The 18,770-nt window shown below is 39.3% G+C and overlaps 1 protein-coding gene across 2 annotated transcripts in view; it reads right to left on the bottom strand.

Annotated features, from left to right (window-relative positions):
* The window catches only part of cntn5 (contactin 5), a 120,055-nt gene that overhangs the window by 59,741 nt on the left and 41,544 nt on the right, over positions 1–18,770 (bottom strand). For both annotated transcript variants that reach the window (XM_054793930.1, XM_054793929.1), the window contains exons 3-5: positions 11,692–11,901; positions 8,102–8,228; positions 7,853–8,028 (exon numbers count right to left, since the gene is read on the bottom strand). In XM_054793930.1, the coding sequence (XP_054649905.1) occupies positions 7,853–8,028; positions 8,102–8,228; positions 11,692–11,901 (513 nt within the window). The remainder of the gene's footprint in view (positions 1–7,852; positions 8,029–8,101; positions 8,229–11,691; positions 11,902–18,770) is intronic.

Genomic DNA, 18,770 nt, shown 5'->3' with positions numbered 1-18,770 from the left:
GTAAATAAAGATCTTCAAGTCTCAGTGTTGATGAAAAGCTGCTGATTACCTTCTATTGATTTTTCCAGATTGGACTAAAGGCAACGTTTGGCATCTTGCTGTTTGGACCTTCATTTGCTGTCTATCTCCAAACACTTGATCCTGGAATCACGGCTCCTTGGCTGGATGGGACCGGTATCGATTTGATGCGCTAACAACCTGCGGCTGACGGTCGCTGCGGTCACGGTTGGTTGACAAATGCCTGCCAAGCAACTTCACCATGAAATATCCTGACTTAGTGCTCATCATTTCTCTAATGGACTAACTAGGTAGCAATGAAAGGCTTAGCTAGTAAATACAATAACAGCATATTTTCATTGCTGACTGTAGCCGCCACACCAGACGGGCTATAAATACTCCTAATTGAATGAATATTGAATGGAACATTCCCCAAGTAGGAAAGGTGAAGCGTGACAAGAGGTCATCCAATCACCGGCATGGAATTTCCTGTAAAACATCTGCTGATGCAGCCACGAATGCAACACTGATATGCGCTTGCAATACGTCTCTATTGTTGGGAGCATTCATCACCATTGTGGCTTGATCGGAACATGCAACATAGATATATATTAACTAGAATAGACATGAGAGTTTTCTCTCTTCTGGTTTGATAAGTAGAAATACGTTGTTAAAAAAATATCACACTACTACGTACATGTAGTATTTGTATTTCTGTGCTGTCGATGCTACTCCACTCAAGTCCTGTAGATGGCGATAATGCCAATCACCAAGTGGGATAATCAATTTCTTTTTTGTTTTAAATCATGGTTTCATCCCCATCTTTACCTAGATCTGCAAAATGTAATGGCTCCTCCAACATACTTGTTCAATTACTTCAAGTGTAATGTTAATAAATGCTGTTATTTTGTATCTTTTTAAAAATATCAAATTCCCAAACTACTACTATTAATAACCACCATCATTTTTACTATTAATTATAAGTAATAATTATTCTATCAGAATACTTTTGAGGGAAAAAAAGAATTCACCCTTTTTTTGGTTTCTATTCAACTTTAGGACCGACCAAAAATAATAAAAATAAAAACAAAAGAGCCAGAAGTTTGATTTGTATTTATAAAAATAATTACAAAAGGGGAAAAAAGGTTGTAAATTATAAATCCATAAGTCCTACAGGGTTATGTCTTTATATGTCACTGATAATGTTTTTTGTCCACCATTGGGGCGTTACCCACTTTGTTCAGTGGTCCTTGAACGCACCATAGCTGCTGTGAGACGTACAAGTGAAACATATACAGTATATAACTTCCATTCCACGTGTTGATGGATTGTCTTCCATGATCATTGATTAGTGGTGGGTAGTTATATATTTCATATGTGAAATGTGTTTTAATAAGTGTGTGAGGTATATTTAGGGATCATCATTTTCCATGATCATTGATTAGTGGTGGGTAGTTATATATTTCATACGTGAAATGTGTTTTAATAAGTGTGTGAGGTATATTTAGGGATTAAACCTGGATTGTGTGGCGAGTGAACAATCAAATCTATTGAAAACTCTCAGTTTTATTGCAAATGTTGCTACAAAATCAAAGGAGAACGTCAACGTCAAGCTAGTAGGAGGGTTTGGAGGGGGGAGGAGTGAGCCATTTGTCATAAATAGACATTTTTACTGGCATATCAGTTACTTGTGGAGGTTTGTAATTGGGGATTTCCTGTATTGCAGTGTTTCTGGTGCCAAAAAGAAGAGAGTGTAGTGCATTCCACATGATTCCAATGGTAATGAATAAAAGCTCAGCAAAGCGTGCTTGAGTCGCTCCACGGTGAGACATTGATGTATTATGTAGGCGAAGGATGAGGATCAAGAGAAAAACCCCTCTGACGTTCCTTATAAGCTCATCAATATGCATGCCGTTTTAATAATGCAGCAACGACGGCGCGGTCATTAAGGCGTCCTCTGAAATGACAAGTCAACATATGTCTTTATGAATGTTTCAAAGGCTGTGATGCAACCTGCAGCAAGCAGGTGCTCCATGCTAATTAGCCATTCCGTCCTCAGCAGGAATCCAATCAGGAAGCATCGAGGAACACTTGGGAGGGGATTGTTTTGCATGGCTCCAATCAAAGATTTTCTTCATTGATTACCACTAGTTGCTGCACACTTTAGACGAGGTGGAGGAAGCTGGGTTTCAAGTTAAAGAAAAAGCGTGGAACATCTTTGCAGGCGTGACTGAAGATTCCTCCTCGCTAACTTTCCCATCATTCCCTAAGTCAAGCAGCACGGTGGCCACTCGGCCAGCCTTCGCCTGACACAACAAAATTCTGCCATCTACACTCAACCCAACCTAACCCGCACCACCGGGCATCCAGTCTTAGCAGGTCATGCACGACCTCGCCTGCAGCCACAATTATCTTCAGCCGCTTTACAATTTGAAAATGGACTTATAGGAGGTTACTACTTCTGCAAAAACAACCTGGGAACTGGAAAACAACTTCTTTCATCTCCATTAGCCAACATAAATATGAATAATACGTTCCGTGCACGCTGGCAGCAAAGACTGAAGGACTAATGGTGCTTTCACACCAGCACGCAACATTTTTATAATGCTGCTCTTTGGTTGCCAACACACTCACAATAAATACACAGAAAAAAACACAACACTGAAAAAGTAGGGGTGCATAATAATTATCAGGCTGATATGAGGGAATTATGACATCATGCCGATAAATCCAACAATGTTAAAATACCTCCGATAACTGATAACCAATAACCAATAACCAATTAAAAAACACTCCATTGAGCCAAGATTTTCTTAATATTTAAGGTGAGCAAATCAAGCGCTACTTTTTTCTTCTGCTTGTGACGTTAATGGCCTGTCATGACTTCCCCTGAGCTCACTTGTAAACAACATTGACTTTAAGAGGGAGGACGTTGTACCAAATGCACCGCGATGAAAGGGGGAGAAAAAAAACATGGAGCACACAAATAACCTGATCAGCCACCTGAGACACCAACACAGTGCAAAAGGTTTGCCAGAGACCTCCGTGGCATCACCCCGGCTGCTTGGAACGTGTGCCCGAATACAGTGCACCTTGCTGGGCCACGGCACGTAGCTCTTCCCGCTCTATACTCTGGTTCTCCTGATAGTAGTGATGTGGTAGTAGTAATGTCATATTCGATTAGGAAAAACTCAACAAGCACAGTTGGTCAAATCCTAATTTGTTCCAGTCCTTCTTACCTCCAGGTGTGCACAAACTACAGTTAAATGTAAATTTAAAAAGTAGATATAAAAAAGATAGAGGGATTGGTTTGAAAAGAACATATATTGTGCATCTCGAGAAAACATGAAAGGAAGGAGAGAAAGTAGAAGACAATATAAATAAAAGAAAAGCAGGAATAAAAGGCAAAAGTAAAAAAGAAAGAAGAAACAAGTAGAAGGAAAGTAAAATAACAAAAGTGGAAAAAAACAAAGATGTGAAAAGTAATAGAAGAAAAAAGAAAATAGAAAGGAGGAAAAAAATACAATGAAATGGGAAAATAAGAAATGAAAAAAGAGTTAAAAGAGGAAAAATAGGAAAAAGAAAATAAAGGAAATAAATGGACAAACTGAAGAAAAACATAAATGAAAAAAATACGACAACATGAAATTGAATGAAACAAAAACAAATGAAACATGTAAAATGTAAAAATGACTAAAGGGTAAAACAAAAGTAACAAAAAAAACAAAGAAGAAAGAAAAAAGTCAATATTTTTCATTTTGCTAAATTCAGACATATTTATGCATTTATCGGTGACTACATCTTCCTTCATCACAAGCACGAACATTACAGTTTGTTGAAGCTTTTGTAGCTGTATGTGCTGAGGCTGACATCCCATTTGAAAACTTAGCCAAGCATTGCATTTGCATTTTATTCACTAACCCAAATAGCAAACACTATTTGCTGGTAACATAAGTGGAAAAGGTAAAAAACTGAATTCTAAAAAATTAAAACGGAAAAAACGGAATTTGGGAAAAAATAAAATGGATTTCATAGGGCCCATTTTTTCCAATGTTATCTTTTATTGGATGGACTTTTATTGGATTAGGGACCTGACTCACAGAGGTTTGTTACAAAAGCCAAACAATATTGTTGGTCATGCTGTGTAATAAAAAAGTAAATTCAGCACTACTTTGGTTGCTTTATATTTGATGCTTTGAAGAGCTATTTTCATAACCATATTAAATCTTACAAATTCAAGTTTGTAAAATTATTGATATTGAAAAAAAAAAAAATTGGATCGGCAAGACTATAAAAAAAATTGGATCGAAAGCCAAAAAATGTGGATCGGTACATCCCTAAAAGGAACGCTACAGCTAGCGTTAACTTTTCCAAACCCAAAAACAAAAACACAGCGGCAGTGGTGGCAACTCCGATATGTAGCGTTACCTTTTGCTAGTAGCCTGAGAGCGAGTGTGCGGTAAAGCTAGTCGCTAGCCAGTTAGTAGCCAGCCAGTGTGGTGTGGCAAGGTGTCACTACGCCAGTAAAGTAGTTCTTGGGCATAACAATGTTAAAAACAATAATAATAACAATGTGGTTGTAGCTATGCAGCTCACATTATGTAAATGCAGGTTTTTTCAGAATGCTTTATAGGCGGAATTGGTGCATCCCATTACATGCATTCTTAGCTGCCTCTTTTTAGCTGTTTTTATATCTTTACAACACACAGAAAAGAGAAATACGTGTGTTCATGTCTCACTTAAGGATTGTGGATGATGGGCAAAATTCCCCCCCAAAAGTGCACTTTTCCTTTAAAGGTTTGGCTTTCATGCGTTCCAGCACAGAAAAGAGGACACGTCGTGTGCACTTTCAAGTACTCTTCAACCACTTTGGGAATGCAAAGTTGCCCTGCAGGAAAAATAGCTTTTTAAGAAAATACCTCCCTTCCCTTTTTTTCCCTTTTTTCCCCCTCTGTGCACGTAGTTTGAGGCTAATTGAGCCATTTGTTTCCTGGGTCAGTCCTGCAGAACACGCCAGACTGTGAACTTTCCCGCCACAGCTCGCTGGGGTCCCCATAGGATTGCCAATGAGGCCATTATGGTCATTGCTCGTAAAAACCAACAGTGCACTTTGCTGGCTTTGTGCTGCCTCAGCCTGTGATCATGTTCTGGAGGCAGGCACAGACATTATTGGGGGGTTGGAGGGGGATGCTTGTTTTGCTCTCATTCAGCATGCAGACGTGGCCTGTGGAGGACACATCCCCCCTGTTAACTGGGACTGGACTCACTCTGATGAAGCCAGTGGGAGTAGAAATGTCTGAAGCTTTGCTTTTTGTCTCCGACACAAAGGAGCTAATGAAGCGCATCCCTTTCCTCCCTTCCACCTTTTTACACTCAAGTCAATGAATCAATCAGATGCTGGGCTACAGATCTTTCTTCTTCTCCTACATCTTCATTCTACTTCATAGCAAGACATTTTCTGCACGAAGTCAAAGGAATAGCATGTTTAATGCAATGTCAATGCCAGAAGACGAAATATTCTTTCTGGTCTCGCTACAAATAGATAACTAAATATACTCATCCAGCAAATTGCAAGCAGTGCTAATGATAGGAGATTCCACCAATCACGGCCAAAACTGCACAAATAACAATGAGAGTCACAATGTGCAGCATTTTTAAATCCCAGATGCCTTTTGTAAACTTTAAAAAGTGTCCACAAAAAAAATACATCTGGTCACCCAAGACTGACTTGTAGAGTGCCCAATGACTGCATGAACAATGACTAAAAAACAACAATCACAGTTAGACTGTGAAGAACAAAAAACAGTTTCCATCTACAGCAGGTGTGTCAAGGTGCGGCCCAGGGACCCTTTGTGGCCTGGGGCTGTTTGTTATTGGCCCATGGCACATTCTAAACATATAATTTAACAAAAAACTAATTAAAAAAAAACTTTGTTTTAAAACGACAACAGCAAAAATGGACAAATCAGCAGTAATTTTACAAGAATAAAGCTAAAATATTCAGAGAAAAAAGTTGTAATCTGAAGAGAAAAATATGTAATTTTCCGAGAATGACAAAAAATATGAGGAAAATAATGCCGTTTCATTTTAGAGGCATAAAGTTGAAATATTAAAGAAAAAATACATTATTTTTAAACATGAATAAAGTTGTAATTTTTGGAAAATGAGGTTGGGAAACAAGTTTTAATATTCCGAGAATAAATACATGAAAATATGTATTTAGTCAATAAAGTCATAATTATGAGAAGAAAATTTACAAAAAGAACGTCAAACTCATTGGGAATGAATTAGCAGAAATGGAAAAAACACCACCAACTGTAAAACAAGAATAAAGTCAAAATATTACGAGGAAAACTAACGTCATTTTAGTAGCACAGAGCTAAAATATTCTTTTTGAAAGTCGTAAAAAAAAACAACAGTAAAAATTGAAAATCAGCAGTAATGTTTACGAGAATGAAGTTAAAATATGACAATAAAAGAGAAAAGTTGTAATCTAAATAGGAAAAAACGTAATTTTCCGAGAATACGGTGTTCCCTCGCCACTTCGCACTTCATGTTTTGCGGCTTCAGTGCTTCGCAGGTTTTTCCAAAATATTAATCCAAAAAAAAAACAAATCATCAAAAAATAAAAATGAATAAATATAGCCCTATCGGCAGCCATATTGCGCTTTGTACACGCCTGTACTGTACTGTACTGTACTGTACTGCACTGTACTGCACTATACTGTACTGTACTGTACTGTACTGTACTGCACTGTACTGTACTGTACTGCACTGTACTGTACTGTACTGTACTGTACTGCACTGCACTGCACTGTACTGTACTGTACTGTACTGCACTGTACTGTACTGTACTGTACTGTACTGCACTGCACTGCACTGTACTGTACTGTACTGCACTGTACTGTACTGTACTGTACTGTACTGTACTGTACTGTACTGCACTGTACTGCACTGTACTGTACTGTACTGTACTGTACTGTACTGCCAGTCTCATCCACGCTGTGTTGACTGTCTAGCATACCGTATCTTGGTGTTGTGTTCGCGATAACTTGTTTTAGTTAAACCCTGAAATGCCGCCTAAGAAAGCTTCCTCCGGGGCGCCCAAGAGGAAGAAGATGATGATGACCATCACCGAAAAAGTGAAACTTTTACATATGATTAAACAGGGCAGAAGTTATGCATCTGAGGCTCGCCATTATGGCGTGAATGAATCTACAGTGCGGTACATCAAGAAAGAGGGAGCGAACATCCGCGAAACTGCTTCAATACGGAAGCGAAACATGTGGTAACTCCGCGTAATAAGAGAATGGTGAAAATGGAAGCTGCATTGGCATTGTGGATTGCTGACTGCAGGAAAAAGACATCATAAGAGGATTAGGACAAAGGCGAAAGCTCTCTATGACCCAATCTTGCCCGATAATGACAATGAAGAGGCTGAAGATGGCGCTGATGAACGTGACAAACCTCAAGCCAGTACAAGCGCTGCCAGGAGTGATTCGCCTCCTCGAGGACGAGTCTCTTAGTGAACCTAAAGCCTCTACGAGTCAAGTGAGAGCCTCCCCTCGCGTTCGTGTTTTTTTTTTTCCATTTTTTCTGTTGTTTGTTTCTTTTTGTTTTCTTGTTAAATGATATATTTACGTATAGTGTGCTGCGGACCAATACAAATACAAAAATAGTGCAGGAAGACAAGATCAACAAAACTGAGAGTCACACTGTACAATTATTTTGAAATGTGCGTTTTGTGTCACCCACCCAAGGACTGTCTGAACATTGACTGAAGGGCTGACCAATGGCAGTCAGATGGCGTTGTGTTGTCATGTTGTGTCAAAGATTAGGAGCCAGGTTTACTTACATGCAAACTGCAAATGAGCGTCCCGGCTCAGCACGGTCCCAAAAGCGTTCTCGGCCCGGCACTGGTACTTTCCAAAGTCAGCGCTTTCACTGGCGTTGCTGAGCACCAAGTTCCCCTGGACGAGTCTGTAGCGGAAGTCGGCCTCCACGTCCAGCTGTGTGCCGTTGATGTACCAGCTGTGAAGAAGCGCACAGGAAGTGAAGTGAGCCAAGGGTGCGGGTAACCAGAGGGTTCGCCAGCAGGGGTTACCTGTACGTGGGAGGGGGGTTCCCTCGCGCCTCGCAGTGCATCATCACTTTGTTGTCGCTGTCGCCATCCAGCGGGAAAATCACATCATCGGGCTCCTGAATGAAAACAGGCCCGAACTCTTCGCTTTCTATGGAAATGAGATGGAAGAAAGAGAAGAAGAAATGATGGGCATCCATGCTCTTTCTGCATTTCTTTCCTGGTAATTGGTGCCCGCCTCCTACCAGCGACATGCAAGCAAAGCTGTGATGGGATGATTTTACAGCCCAGACACCAGGAGAACGCTTGCTGCCGTGCTAGCTAGGCATCGTCTCTGTCGGTAGCTCTTCTTCTTCTGTGCTTATTTTGGCAAAGTATGCGGGAGCTTCCCTTTGGGATGCATAAAGGCTTATCATTTCCCGTTTCCAGCGCATTTGACATTGCACATGAAAGAGCATGTGCTGAAATAAGATGATAAACGACCACTTGAGAGCACACATTGCTTTTAAAACACACATGCTTTTTATGTCAGCCTGCAAATCAACACAGACGTCCTCGGAATAGTCAGTGGCAGGTATTTACTGTTGCTAACAAACACCTGAAAACGGGAAACACCACAACAAGGTTCCTATCTTATCTTATCTTAGAGGCTGGTAAATACAAACTCTCATTCCAGGTTGTGTGATGCTGCAGTTGCTCAATGCAAAAACAAGATAAGCGGTCCCTATTTCTTATCATTCTTTGTCAGCCAATCTACAGACTAGCTCCGCCCTTTAGGTACCCCAACCTATAAAAGGCTGCCTAAAAGGTGGTAGGATAGTCAAAGTCAGTTCACTGATAAGTAGACAACAATAACATCAAACATAAAAAAAAGTATTGGCTATGTCTTTCATTGCTCCCAGGCAGCGAAAGCCACATAGTGAAAAATGAAAAGATGCAACTTTGATATTTGGAATATTAGTTTAGATATATTAGATGGAAATATTGAGTAGAAATATTAAAGTGAGTGAGAAGAAGGTCTTCTGAATGTCCAAATATAAGAATTGACACAACCTGACTGAATGCTCCAACATGACAAGGCTAATGAATGCTAGAGGGGTCATGGATTCGCTGCGCTGTTACAAGGAGATCTGGGCTATCCTTCCTAAGACGCTTTATGTCTTTGAGGATCTTCATAAGCAAGAAGCAGCAAAGCAGATGTTATTTAAAACCCCAACAAGCACACGTAGGACATGTAGAAAGCTATCTTATCCATTGTGCTGCCATCAATATACTTGTGTGACGAATGGAGGATACAAGTATTTTGGGAATGTTAGTGCACGTAAGCGTAGTCATTGTGCATGGAAATGCATGAAAAGCTTTAGTGGAAATGCCTGCTGGTCCTGCTGTACTTCCCCACTCAATAATTGGAGTCACTCGGAGACGTTTACCATTTCAAAGTGTCATGGCCGTCTGTCAGTCACGCAGCAGGAAAGCACCTCCAGACATTCAAGTCACACGATGGCGTGTGAAACACGGAGCGGTGAAAGCAAAGTATCGTTATCGGCTAGTTCTGCCTCCTTTCATGCAGACTCTTCACATTTCCATTAATGAAGCAATGATGTGATTAATTCTGCATTACTGGATCGATGTGTCATGACACGCGTTCTAAATGAATTATGGGACATGAGATTGATAACGTCTTAGCTGGGACCGTCCCGGCCGCTGACAAAGATATCCGTCATATTTGCAGCCGCCGCGGCGACGGCCGTGCTGCCGCCATCCCTCTTCCAATTCCGCAGAGGGCGCGACCCTCTAAGGTCCCTGCAGCCCGAGCAGGCTGATGATGGATGAGTGGGATTCGCATCCTGATCCCGGCTGGCGCTGCAAAGATGTTTGGCAGTATTGCCAACTGCTCACAGATTCATTCACACTTCAGAACCTTGGAGCGCTCGCTTTGCCCGCCCTTGCGAGCCGGCCGCACACATGGCACATCACTAAGCCGCTGCATCACAACCGCAGCTCAACTAACAGCGCTTCCCTTCTTTTTACACTTGTATGGCAGCCAACAATGGTAACTTTCAAAAAAACATACTTTTCTTTCATATTTTAGCCCTGTGATCCTAACATGACCTTATTTTTTCTCCATTGAGAGTTTTTTCTCGTTAGACTTTTTGTCTTCACACTTGGATTTTATTCTCTGAATATGAGAGCACTTGTTTTCCATTTCTGCTGTTGTTGTATTTTTTTTTATTTCTATTTCAACTTTCTTCGTGCAAATTTTCTTCTTGTAATTATAACCTTATTCTCTGAATATTTTGACTTTATTCTCATAACGTCATCATTTTTTTCCACAATTAAATTTTCCAAAAATTACAACTTGATTTTGTTTTGTTCATACTTTTTCTTTAATATTTTTGCTCTATGCTACTAAAATGACATTATTTTTCCTCATAATGTTACCAGTTTATTCTTGTAAAATTCTGACATTTTTCTCGTGAGGAAAAAAAAAAAATTCTTTTTTTTTATTTTCTGACAATTACATTTTTTTTTCACTTCTGTTGTTGTTTATTTTTATTTTCCAAAAGTTTCTTCTTGTTAATTTTCTTCTCCTAATTATGACTTTATTCCCATAATACTTACCCATGATTTTCTAACTTTTTCCCAAAACTAATTTTCCGAAAAAATTTGAATTTCATTTTGCTTTGGGTCTCATAATATTACAACCTTTAAAAAAACAACATACTTTTTATTTAACATTTTAGCTCTGTGCTACTAAAATTACATGACTTTTTCTCATAATATTATGAGTTAATTCTCAAAAAAATTCAACTTTTTTCTCGTTAGAGCACGACTTTTTTCAGAATATTTTCACTTTATTCTCGTAAAATTACAGAAGGTTTTTTTTTTCCATTTCTGCTGTTGATGTTTTTTTTTTTATTTCTAACAACTTCAACTTTCTTCTTGTAAATTTTCTTCTCGTAATTATGACTTTTTATTTTGATATATTTCTTCTCCTCATCTTATAACTTTTCTCCAATCTACTTTTCCAAAAATTATAACTGTATTCATTGTTTTGTTTTATGACTTAGAAAAAAAAAAGTTTAATATTTCAACTTTATGCTACTAAAATGATGTTATTCTTCTTCATAATATTACAATATTATTGACATAAAATTGGAACTTTTTCTTATCGGATTACAACTTTTTTTGACTCTATTCTTGTAAAATTACTGCTGATTTTCCCATTTTTGCTGTCTGGTTATATGATATTTTTAGAATGTGCCAATGGAAATGGGCCAATAAAAAGAAGACAGTCCCTGGACACCTCACTGCATTAAAAACACTTACACAGCATACTCCTATGCACCAATATTTCTTCATATGCTATCAAAGCTATGGAAAAATAACCAGTTGAATTTCATTTTCATGTTTTTGGATGACAAGGAGGAATATTTGCTAACTGAAAGCTCACCCTCAGATCATGATAATGAATGAAAGGCATAAGACACTGACAAATCATCTTCATGCATACGTGCACACATTAAATGTATCTTATGCAGTGCTTATTTAAAAAGCCTCAGCTGTTTATTGGCTTGTTTGAGGTGTACCTAAGGAGTCAATCGTGTCGCTACCTTCACTTCTGTAGTCCTCCGGAGAGCCGAGGAGGCTGAGTGCCGGGTGTGGGTGACTGGCAAAGACGGGCCAGTCGGGCAGCGCCAGCCCGCCGCCGTGATGCTGGCGGGGTCGCCCGCGGGGGCTGAGCGGCGAAGAAGAGCTGTCCGCTTTCATTCGCAGCACAGCAGCGTAGGAAATGGGCCGCGCTCCCACCGCTTGTGCAAAGTCTGCAACACAGAAAAAGCAAAACAATCAACACCTCAAACTAAATATTATTATTGTGTGCAGATGGCAGGACACAAACTAGCCTAGTACAGCAAAGCCTAGTATAGCAACTGGCCAATAAAAACAGAATCTACTGTTAAAGGCGGAATCTCACGGAAATTGACGTAATGTGAATGAAATGCTCTCATCGAGAAGAGAACAAACGTTTGTGTGTGGAAGTATTTCCCCAGCGGACCGCTCAATGGTGGCGGAATCTCCTCACAAACCACTAAACCGCCCCCGTCCAGGACTAAACATGTCGAAACGGCAACCTGAAACACCGCCAACATTTGTCAAAAAAACTTGGAAACTCACCTCTGACAGAGCGTGAATGGAAGCTAGCTGGGTTAGCTTTGTTTAGCAGAGCATGCGACTGCTAGCAGCATGTTTTTAGCAACATGGAAATATTTTTATTTAAACCCATGAAAGTATTCCATTAGAAAAATTAGCCAAGCTACACCCCTTTCTGAATTAACAGGCATTTTATTTTCTGTCACAAAAATACACACTCTGTGCTGGTAAAATAAGTGTTGTGCTTTCTGGTACGTTTAACAGAATACAGGCTAATTTCATTGAAGCGGTTGGTGATGTGATCAGAAAAAAATATCAAAACAGAGATTAACGCAGCTTCCTGTGATGCCGTACAAGTACATGAAACTCGCCATGTCACAAACAAAGCACAGATTTCTGTCATTTTGCACTAAATGGTTTTAAAAAGTGATGCCTGTAAAGGGACGGAGGAGTTTTTGGCTTCAGTGATGTAAGCCAGGGGGTGTCCAGAGGGCGGCTGATTTTTTTATTGGCCATCGGTACATTTTAAAAATACTAGTAAACATGAAAACTAACAAAAACAGCAATAAAAGTGGGAAAAAAGAGCAGTCATTTTACAAAACATTAAAATAAAGACATAACATTGAGAGAAATGTATGACGGGGCTGCCGTGATGGCATCAGATATTACAGGGCGCAGGCTAAAATCAAAAAGAAGGTGCCGGAGGCGATGTTTTCTCACTGCAACGCGCACAAATTGAACCTGCTGGTGATGCATTGATTGGGCAAAGTGCATGTTTGGGACGAACATTTTGTTTACTACAGTTGCAGGACGAGGGGCATTTTTCACTATAAGTGCACAAAACACACCCTCTTATTGGATGATGTTGTGAAGCGACGTTTACCAAGAGCAGCACCAACTGGATGGAACATAGTAGACAGCAGACATAACCAGAGAAAATAGGCCATATTAGATACAGAAAACCTGTTTACGTATTTTTGAAAATGTTTTTTTAAACATTATTAGAGTCCTCTACACATGAAATAACACCCCTATACAGTGTTCCCTCGCGCAATAAATGAATCTTTGGTTGGGGGAGGAGGAGAAGGAAAATACGACAGGAGCAATATGTTTTAACAAGGTTAAAAAAAACGCTTCAGTGGAGCGGCGCCAGGATGAAATGGCATGATCAGAGGGGTGAAATACACACGAGTCACTTAATAATTTCCAACCTAGCAGGTTGAGAATTCAAACTCAAATGAAGATTTGAACTTTGAAGGTGTTTAAAAAAGAGGGAAATGTGAGAAAATGTTCATGCCAGTCTGAGATAGGTGTATAAAGTGCATAGTGAGGGGTTTTACAGGCTTAAATATATAATTCATATATAATCATTGGAACAAAATTAAGTTGGCCACTTCACAGGTTTCACTTATCGCAGACTATTTTGGAAACCTATGCCCCGTGATAAACGAGGGAACACTGTAGTCACCTTTCCACTCCTATTACCTAATATAGTAGACTTAGTTAGAGAAAATAAAACATATTAGATACAGACAACCTGTTTACGATCACCTTCTAAATATGTTTTTAACATTATCAGAACCCTCTAGACATGAAATAACACCCCTATTGTCACCTTTACACTCCTATTACACAACATAGTAGACTTCATCAGAGAAAATAAAACATATTAGATACAGACAACCTGTTTACGATCACCTTCTAAATATGTTTTTAACATTATCAGAGCCCTCTAGACATGAAATAACACCCCTATAGTCACCTTTACACTCCTATAACCCAATATAGTAGACTTCATCAAAGAAAATAAAACATATTAGATTCAGAAAACCTGTTTATGACATTTAAGTACGTTTTTTAACATTATAAGTGCCCTCTATCCTTCCCTCACACGTGAGCAAGACCCTGAGGTACTTAAACTCCTTCACTTGGGGCAGGATCTCATCCTCGACCCGGAGATGGCAATCCACCCTTATCCGGGCGAGAACCATGGACTCGGACTTGGAGGTGCTGATCCTCATCCCGGCCACTTCACACTCGGCTGCAAACGAATCCAGTGAGAGTTGAAGGTCACGGCTCAATGAAACCGGCAGCACCACATCATCTGGGTTCTGGGCCTGGGTTCTGTCCAAGGTTTCTTCCCCAGAGGGAGTTTTTCCTTGCTTCTGCTGCCAAGTGCTTGCTCATGTGGGGTTTCACTTGGTTCTCTGTTTTCATTTGTGACCTTCATGTGTAAAGTGCCATGAGATAACTGCTGTTGTGATTTGCCGTTATAGAAATAAATTGCATTGAATTAAATTGAATCTGCGAAAAGCATTCCCAGCATGCTTTGCAGGTTATACATTAGTATAAAATACTATTGTTTTTCTCATGTACAGTATACACTCCTGATCAAAATCTTAAGACCAGCTGAGAAATTGCTAGAATTTGCATTTTGCACATTTGGATCTTAACAAGGTTTTAAGTAGAGCTACAATATGCAAAAATAAGAAGGGGGAGTGGGAGTGAGATTTTCTTCTGAATTTCTTCTGAATCTGAATTTTCTTCAGAACAAGATTAAGAAGTTTTAAGATTTTGATCAGGAGTGTATTAGCGTGTAAGCGTGTATTCTGATGCCTGCATAGTCTGTGTGGTGCAGTTGTGTGTTCCACATGCTACTTGTTGCACCGTTTTGGGTTGATAGGCTGCTTTTGGTTTGTGATGTGTGAGTAAGAGTGTAAATATCAAAATATAAAGAAAAGTGAACATTAGCAAAGTAAGGAAAATATGTCGGTTGTCAGCCACCTGAAACACCAGCATCGTGGCGTTTGAAAAGTGTGGAGCGTGTGCCCGAATACCGTTCACCATGCTGGGCCACAGCACGTGGCTCCCTCTGCTCTATACGCTGGTTCTCCTGCTAATAGCGACGTGGTACGAGTATGTCATGATATTTGTCATGATATTTGATTTGGACAAATCAAAGTACAGTTGGTCAAATCCTGATTTGTTCTATTCCTTCTTACCTCCAGGTGTGCACAAACTACAATTAAATCAACATTTTAAAAATGTAGATCTTAAAAAGGTTGGTTATGGGTATCATATCGGTCTTGAAAAGCAAGAAAGTTATCGGTATCGGTTTATAATAAAAAGATATCGTGCATGTCTAAAAATCCAAGGGTTTTCTACCAATAAAAGGCCTGAATACAGAAAGGGTGGATTTTCTCACACATAATAATTAATGTTTTGATGAAAAATGTGTGAATTTGTGGCGTGGCAAATGTTGAATGGTGAATATGCGAGGATCCATGTGCAGTATATTATTTTTTAATTAAAAGTAACAAATCTTTCCTCTGGCTTCAATGCCATTGTGGCCTTTACTGCTGAATTTTAGGCCAGAAATACTTTTAGAATAAAGAATAAATCACATTTCATTGTCAAATGGGGACCAGGTAGCACCCACCACCACATGAGGAGCCTGCAAGCCTGCTTTTCATTCAGGTTTTCAGTTAATAATGAAAGAACAGTAGAAAGAAATGCATTCTGAAATACAAAATGTGAGTTGTGGACACCAGCATTTTGTTAATGTTCTGGTAAAACAAGCATATTCGCTTTGTTTGGGTTTAAAATAAGCTCTGAAAATAAATGTTACAAAAATGAGTAGCTCTTGGCCATTTTCATTTTGTAAAAGTAGCTCTCACAAGGAAAAACGTTGGTGACCCCTGATGTAAAACAATGTGGGGCACTTTGCTGTGTGCATGCAAAGTGATGGATTGAATCCCTGGCTGTGGCGTGTTGTGTGTTGTTCTACTAGAAGTATCACGAGAATACAAACATACTCTCATGTCTGCGGCGAGCGTTGAATACGGTAGAACAAACGCTGAGGGCACAGATGGTGCTGCGGAACATTTAATGCTTGAAGACAAATTGCAAAAGGCTCAGTGGGGAGCGGTGAGACTCGCATAAGGACCTTGGATGGGATGAAGTTCTGCTGCTCAGGGGACACAATGCAACTAAAGCGAGGAATCATCTTCACCCCTTTGGAACAAATCAGCTAAGAAAAAAAAAACCCCTGAACAAGCACGTCACCACGTCACCAAGTAGGGAATACACATTCTTAGACTTTCTGTTCTGATAAAACTGCTGATAGTGAGATTTCGTCTTTGGGGGCCGACATTTATTTGTTTTTCTTCTGATGCTGATTAGCTTGTTTATTTTTGAGCGTTGCTCTGCTTGAATCCTCTTGGCAAAATGGATTTGTGAGCTGCCACGCTTTTATTCTCACTAACACGACGCCTTTCAAGGTTAAGTCCTTTTTAGTATAATCCAGCAACTACAAGCATCACATTCCTATTTGATGGTGATTTGCTCGACATCCACGGAGTTCATGTATACCTTATTTTGCCAACATTGCTTTCTGCACGGTAAGGTCACCTCTTTTATTAGCCCAGGCTAACGCTAAGTCCTGACAAATAAAACATGCTCTTCTGTTGGGCTATTAAAGCCAACGCCCATTGTGAAAGCTGTTAGCTTCATCTGATAGCACCAATGACCCTCACAGATCCTGATGATCCTTTCAGGAAATGGGAAATGTTGATTGTGGTGGCAAAAGACTCACAGCTTCCATTTGCTGGCCATTGTTGACCAGCCGGGGGCTTTACACCTCCCTCAAAAAGAATTGTAACTCTTAAAAGGACCTCTTTTATACAAAAGTGACTTTTTCATGATGGGGTGACAACATTTGGTCATAAAAATCTATCATCTGCAGCGGTGTGAAAAAGTGTTCGCCCCTTCCGGATTCCTTATGTTTTTGCATGTGTGTCACACTTAAATGTTTCAGACCATCAAGGAAATTTAAATATTAGTCAATGACAACACAACTGAACACAAAATGCAGTTTTTAAATGAAACTTTTTATTATTTAGTGATAAAAAAAATCCAAGCCTACATGGCCCTGTGTGAAAAAGTGATTGACCCCCCATTCAAACAATTTAACTGAGATTAAAACAAAAACATGGAGCAGTGGTGAACATTCCCAGGAGTCGGCGGCCAACCAAAATTACCCCAAAAGCGTAGCGACGACTCATCCCAGAGGTCACAAAAGACCCCACAACAACATCCAAAAAACTGCAGGCCTAACTTGCCTCAGTTAAGGACAGTGTTCATGACTCCACCATAAGCAAGGCACTGGGCAAAAACAGCCTGCATGGCACAGTTCCAAGACCAAAACCACTGCTGAACAAAAAGAACATTAAAGCTCATCTCAATTTTCCCAGAAAACATCTTGATGATCCCCAAGACTTTTGGGAAAATACTCTGTGGTCTAACGAGACAAAAGTTGAACTTTTTGGAAGGTGTGTGTCCCATAACATCTGGCGTAAAAGTAACACCACATTTCAGAAAAAGAACATCACAACACTAAAATATGGTGGTGGTAGTGTGATGGTCTGGGGCTGTTTGGCTGCTTCAGGACCTGGAAGACTTGCTTTGATAAATGGAACCAAGAATTCTGCAGCAGGACAATGATCCAAAAGACACCAGCAAGGCAACCACTGAATGGCTGAAGAAAAAAAAGAAGACTTTGGAGTGGCCTAGTCAAACTCCTGACCTGAACCCTATCGAGATGCTGTGACATGACCTTAAAAAGGCGCTACATGCTGGAAAACCCTCCAATGTGGTTGAATTACAACAGTTTTGCAAAGACAAGTGCGCCAAATAACCTCCACAGCGCTGTAAGAGACTCATTGCAAGTTATAGCAAACGCTTGATTGGGTGGCCTAACCAGTTGTTAAGTTTAGGGGGCAATCCCTTTTTCACACAGGGCCGGAAATTTTTGAATTTTTTTTCTCCTTTAATAATAAAAAAAAATTATTTAAAAAATGGATTTTGTGTTCAGTTGTGTTGTCATTGACTGATATTTAAATGTGTTTGGTGATCTGAAAATGTAAGTGTGACAAACATGCAACAAAAAAAAGAAATCAGGAAGGGGGCAAACACTTTTTCACACCACTGTATGTGTATATGTATGCGTATGTATATGTGCATGTGCATGTATGTGTACAGTATATAATGTATATTTGTGTATATGTATATGTGTGTATATATACTGTACATATGCCTGTACGTGTATATGTGTGTGTGTGTGTATATGTATATGTGCATGTATATGTATATAATGTATGTATGTATGTATGTATGTATGTATGTATGTATGTATGTATGTATGTATGTATATGTGCATGTACTGGATATGTATATAATGTATGTATGTATGTATGCATGTATGTATATGTGCATGTATATGTATATAATGTATGTATGTATGTATGTATGTATATGTGCATGTATATGTATATAATGTATATGTGCATGTATATGTATATAATGTACTGTATGTATGTATGTATGTATGTATGTATATGTGCATGTATATGTACGTATATAATGTATGTATGTATGTATGTATATGTGCATGTATATGTATATAATGTATGTATGTATGTATGTATGTATATGTGCATGTATATGTATATAATGTATGTATGTATGTATGTATGTATATGTG

This window comes from Dunckerocampus dactyliophorus, chromosome 12 (assembly GCF_027744805.1).
Source record: "Dunckerocampus dactyliophorus isolate RoL2022-P2 chromosome 12, RoL_Ddac_1.1, whole genome shotgun sequence".
Classification (NCBI taxonomy): Eukaryota; Metazoa; Chordata; class Actinopteri; order Syngnathiformes; family Syngnathidae; genus Dunckerocampus; species Dunckerocampus dactyliophorus.
The sequence above is the reverse complement of the archived record's forward strand: the minus strand, read 5'-3'. Positions and strand labels throughout refer to the sequence as shown.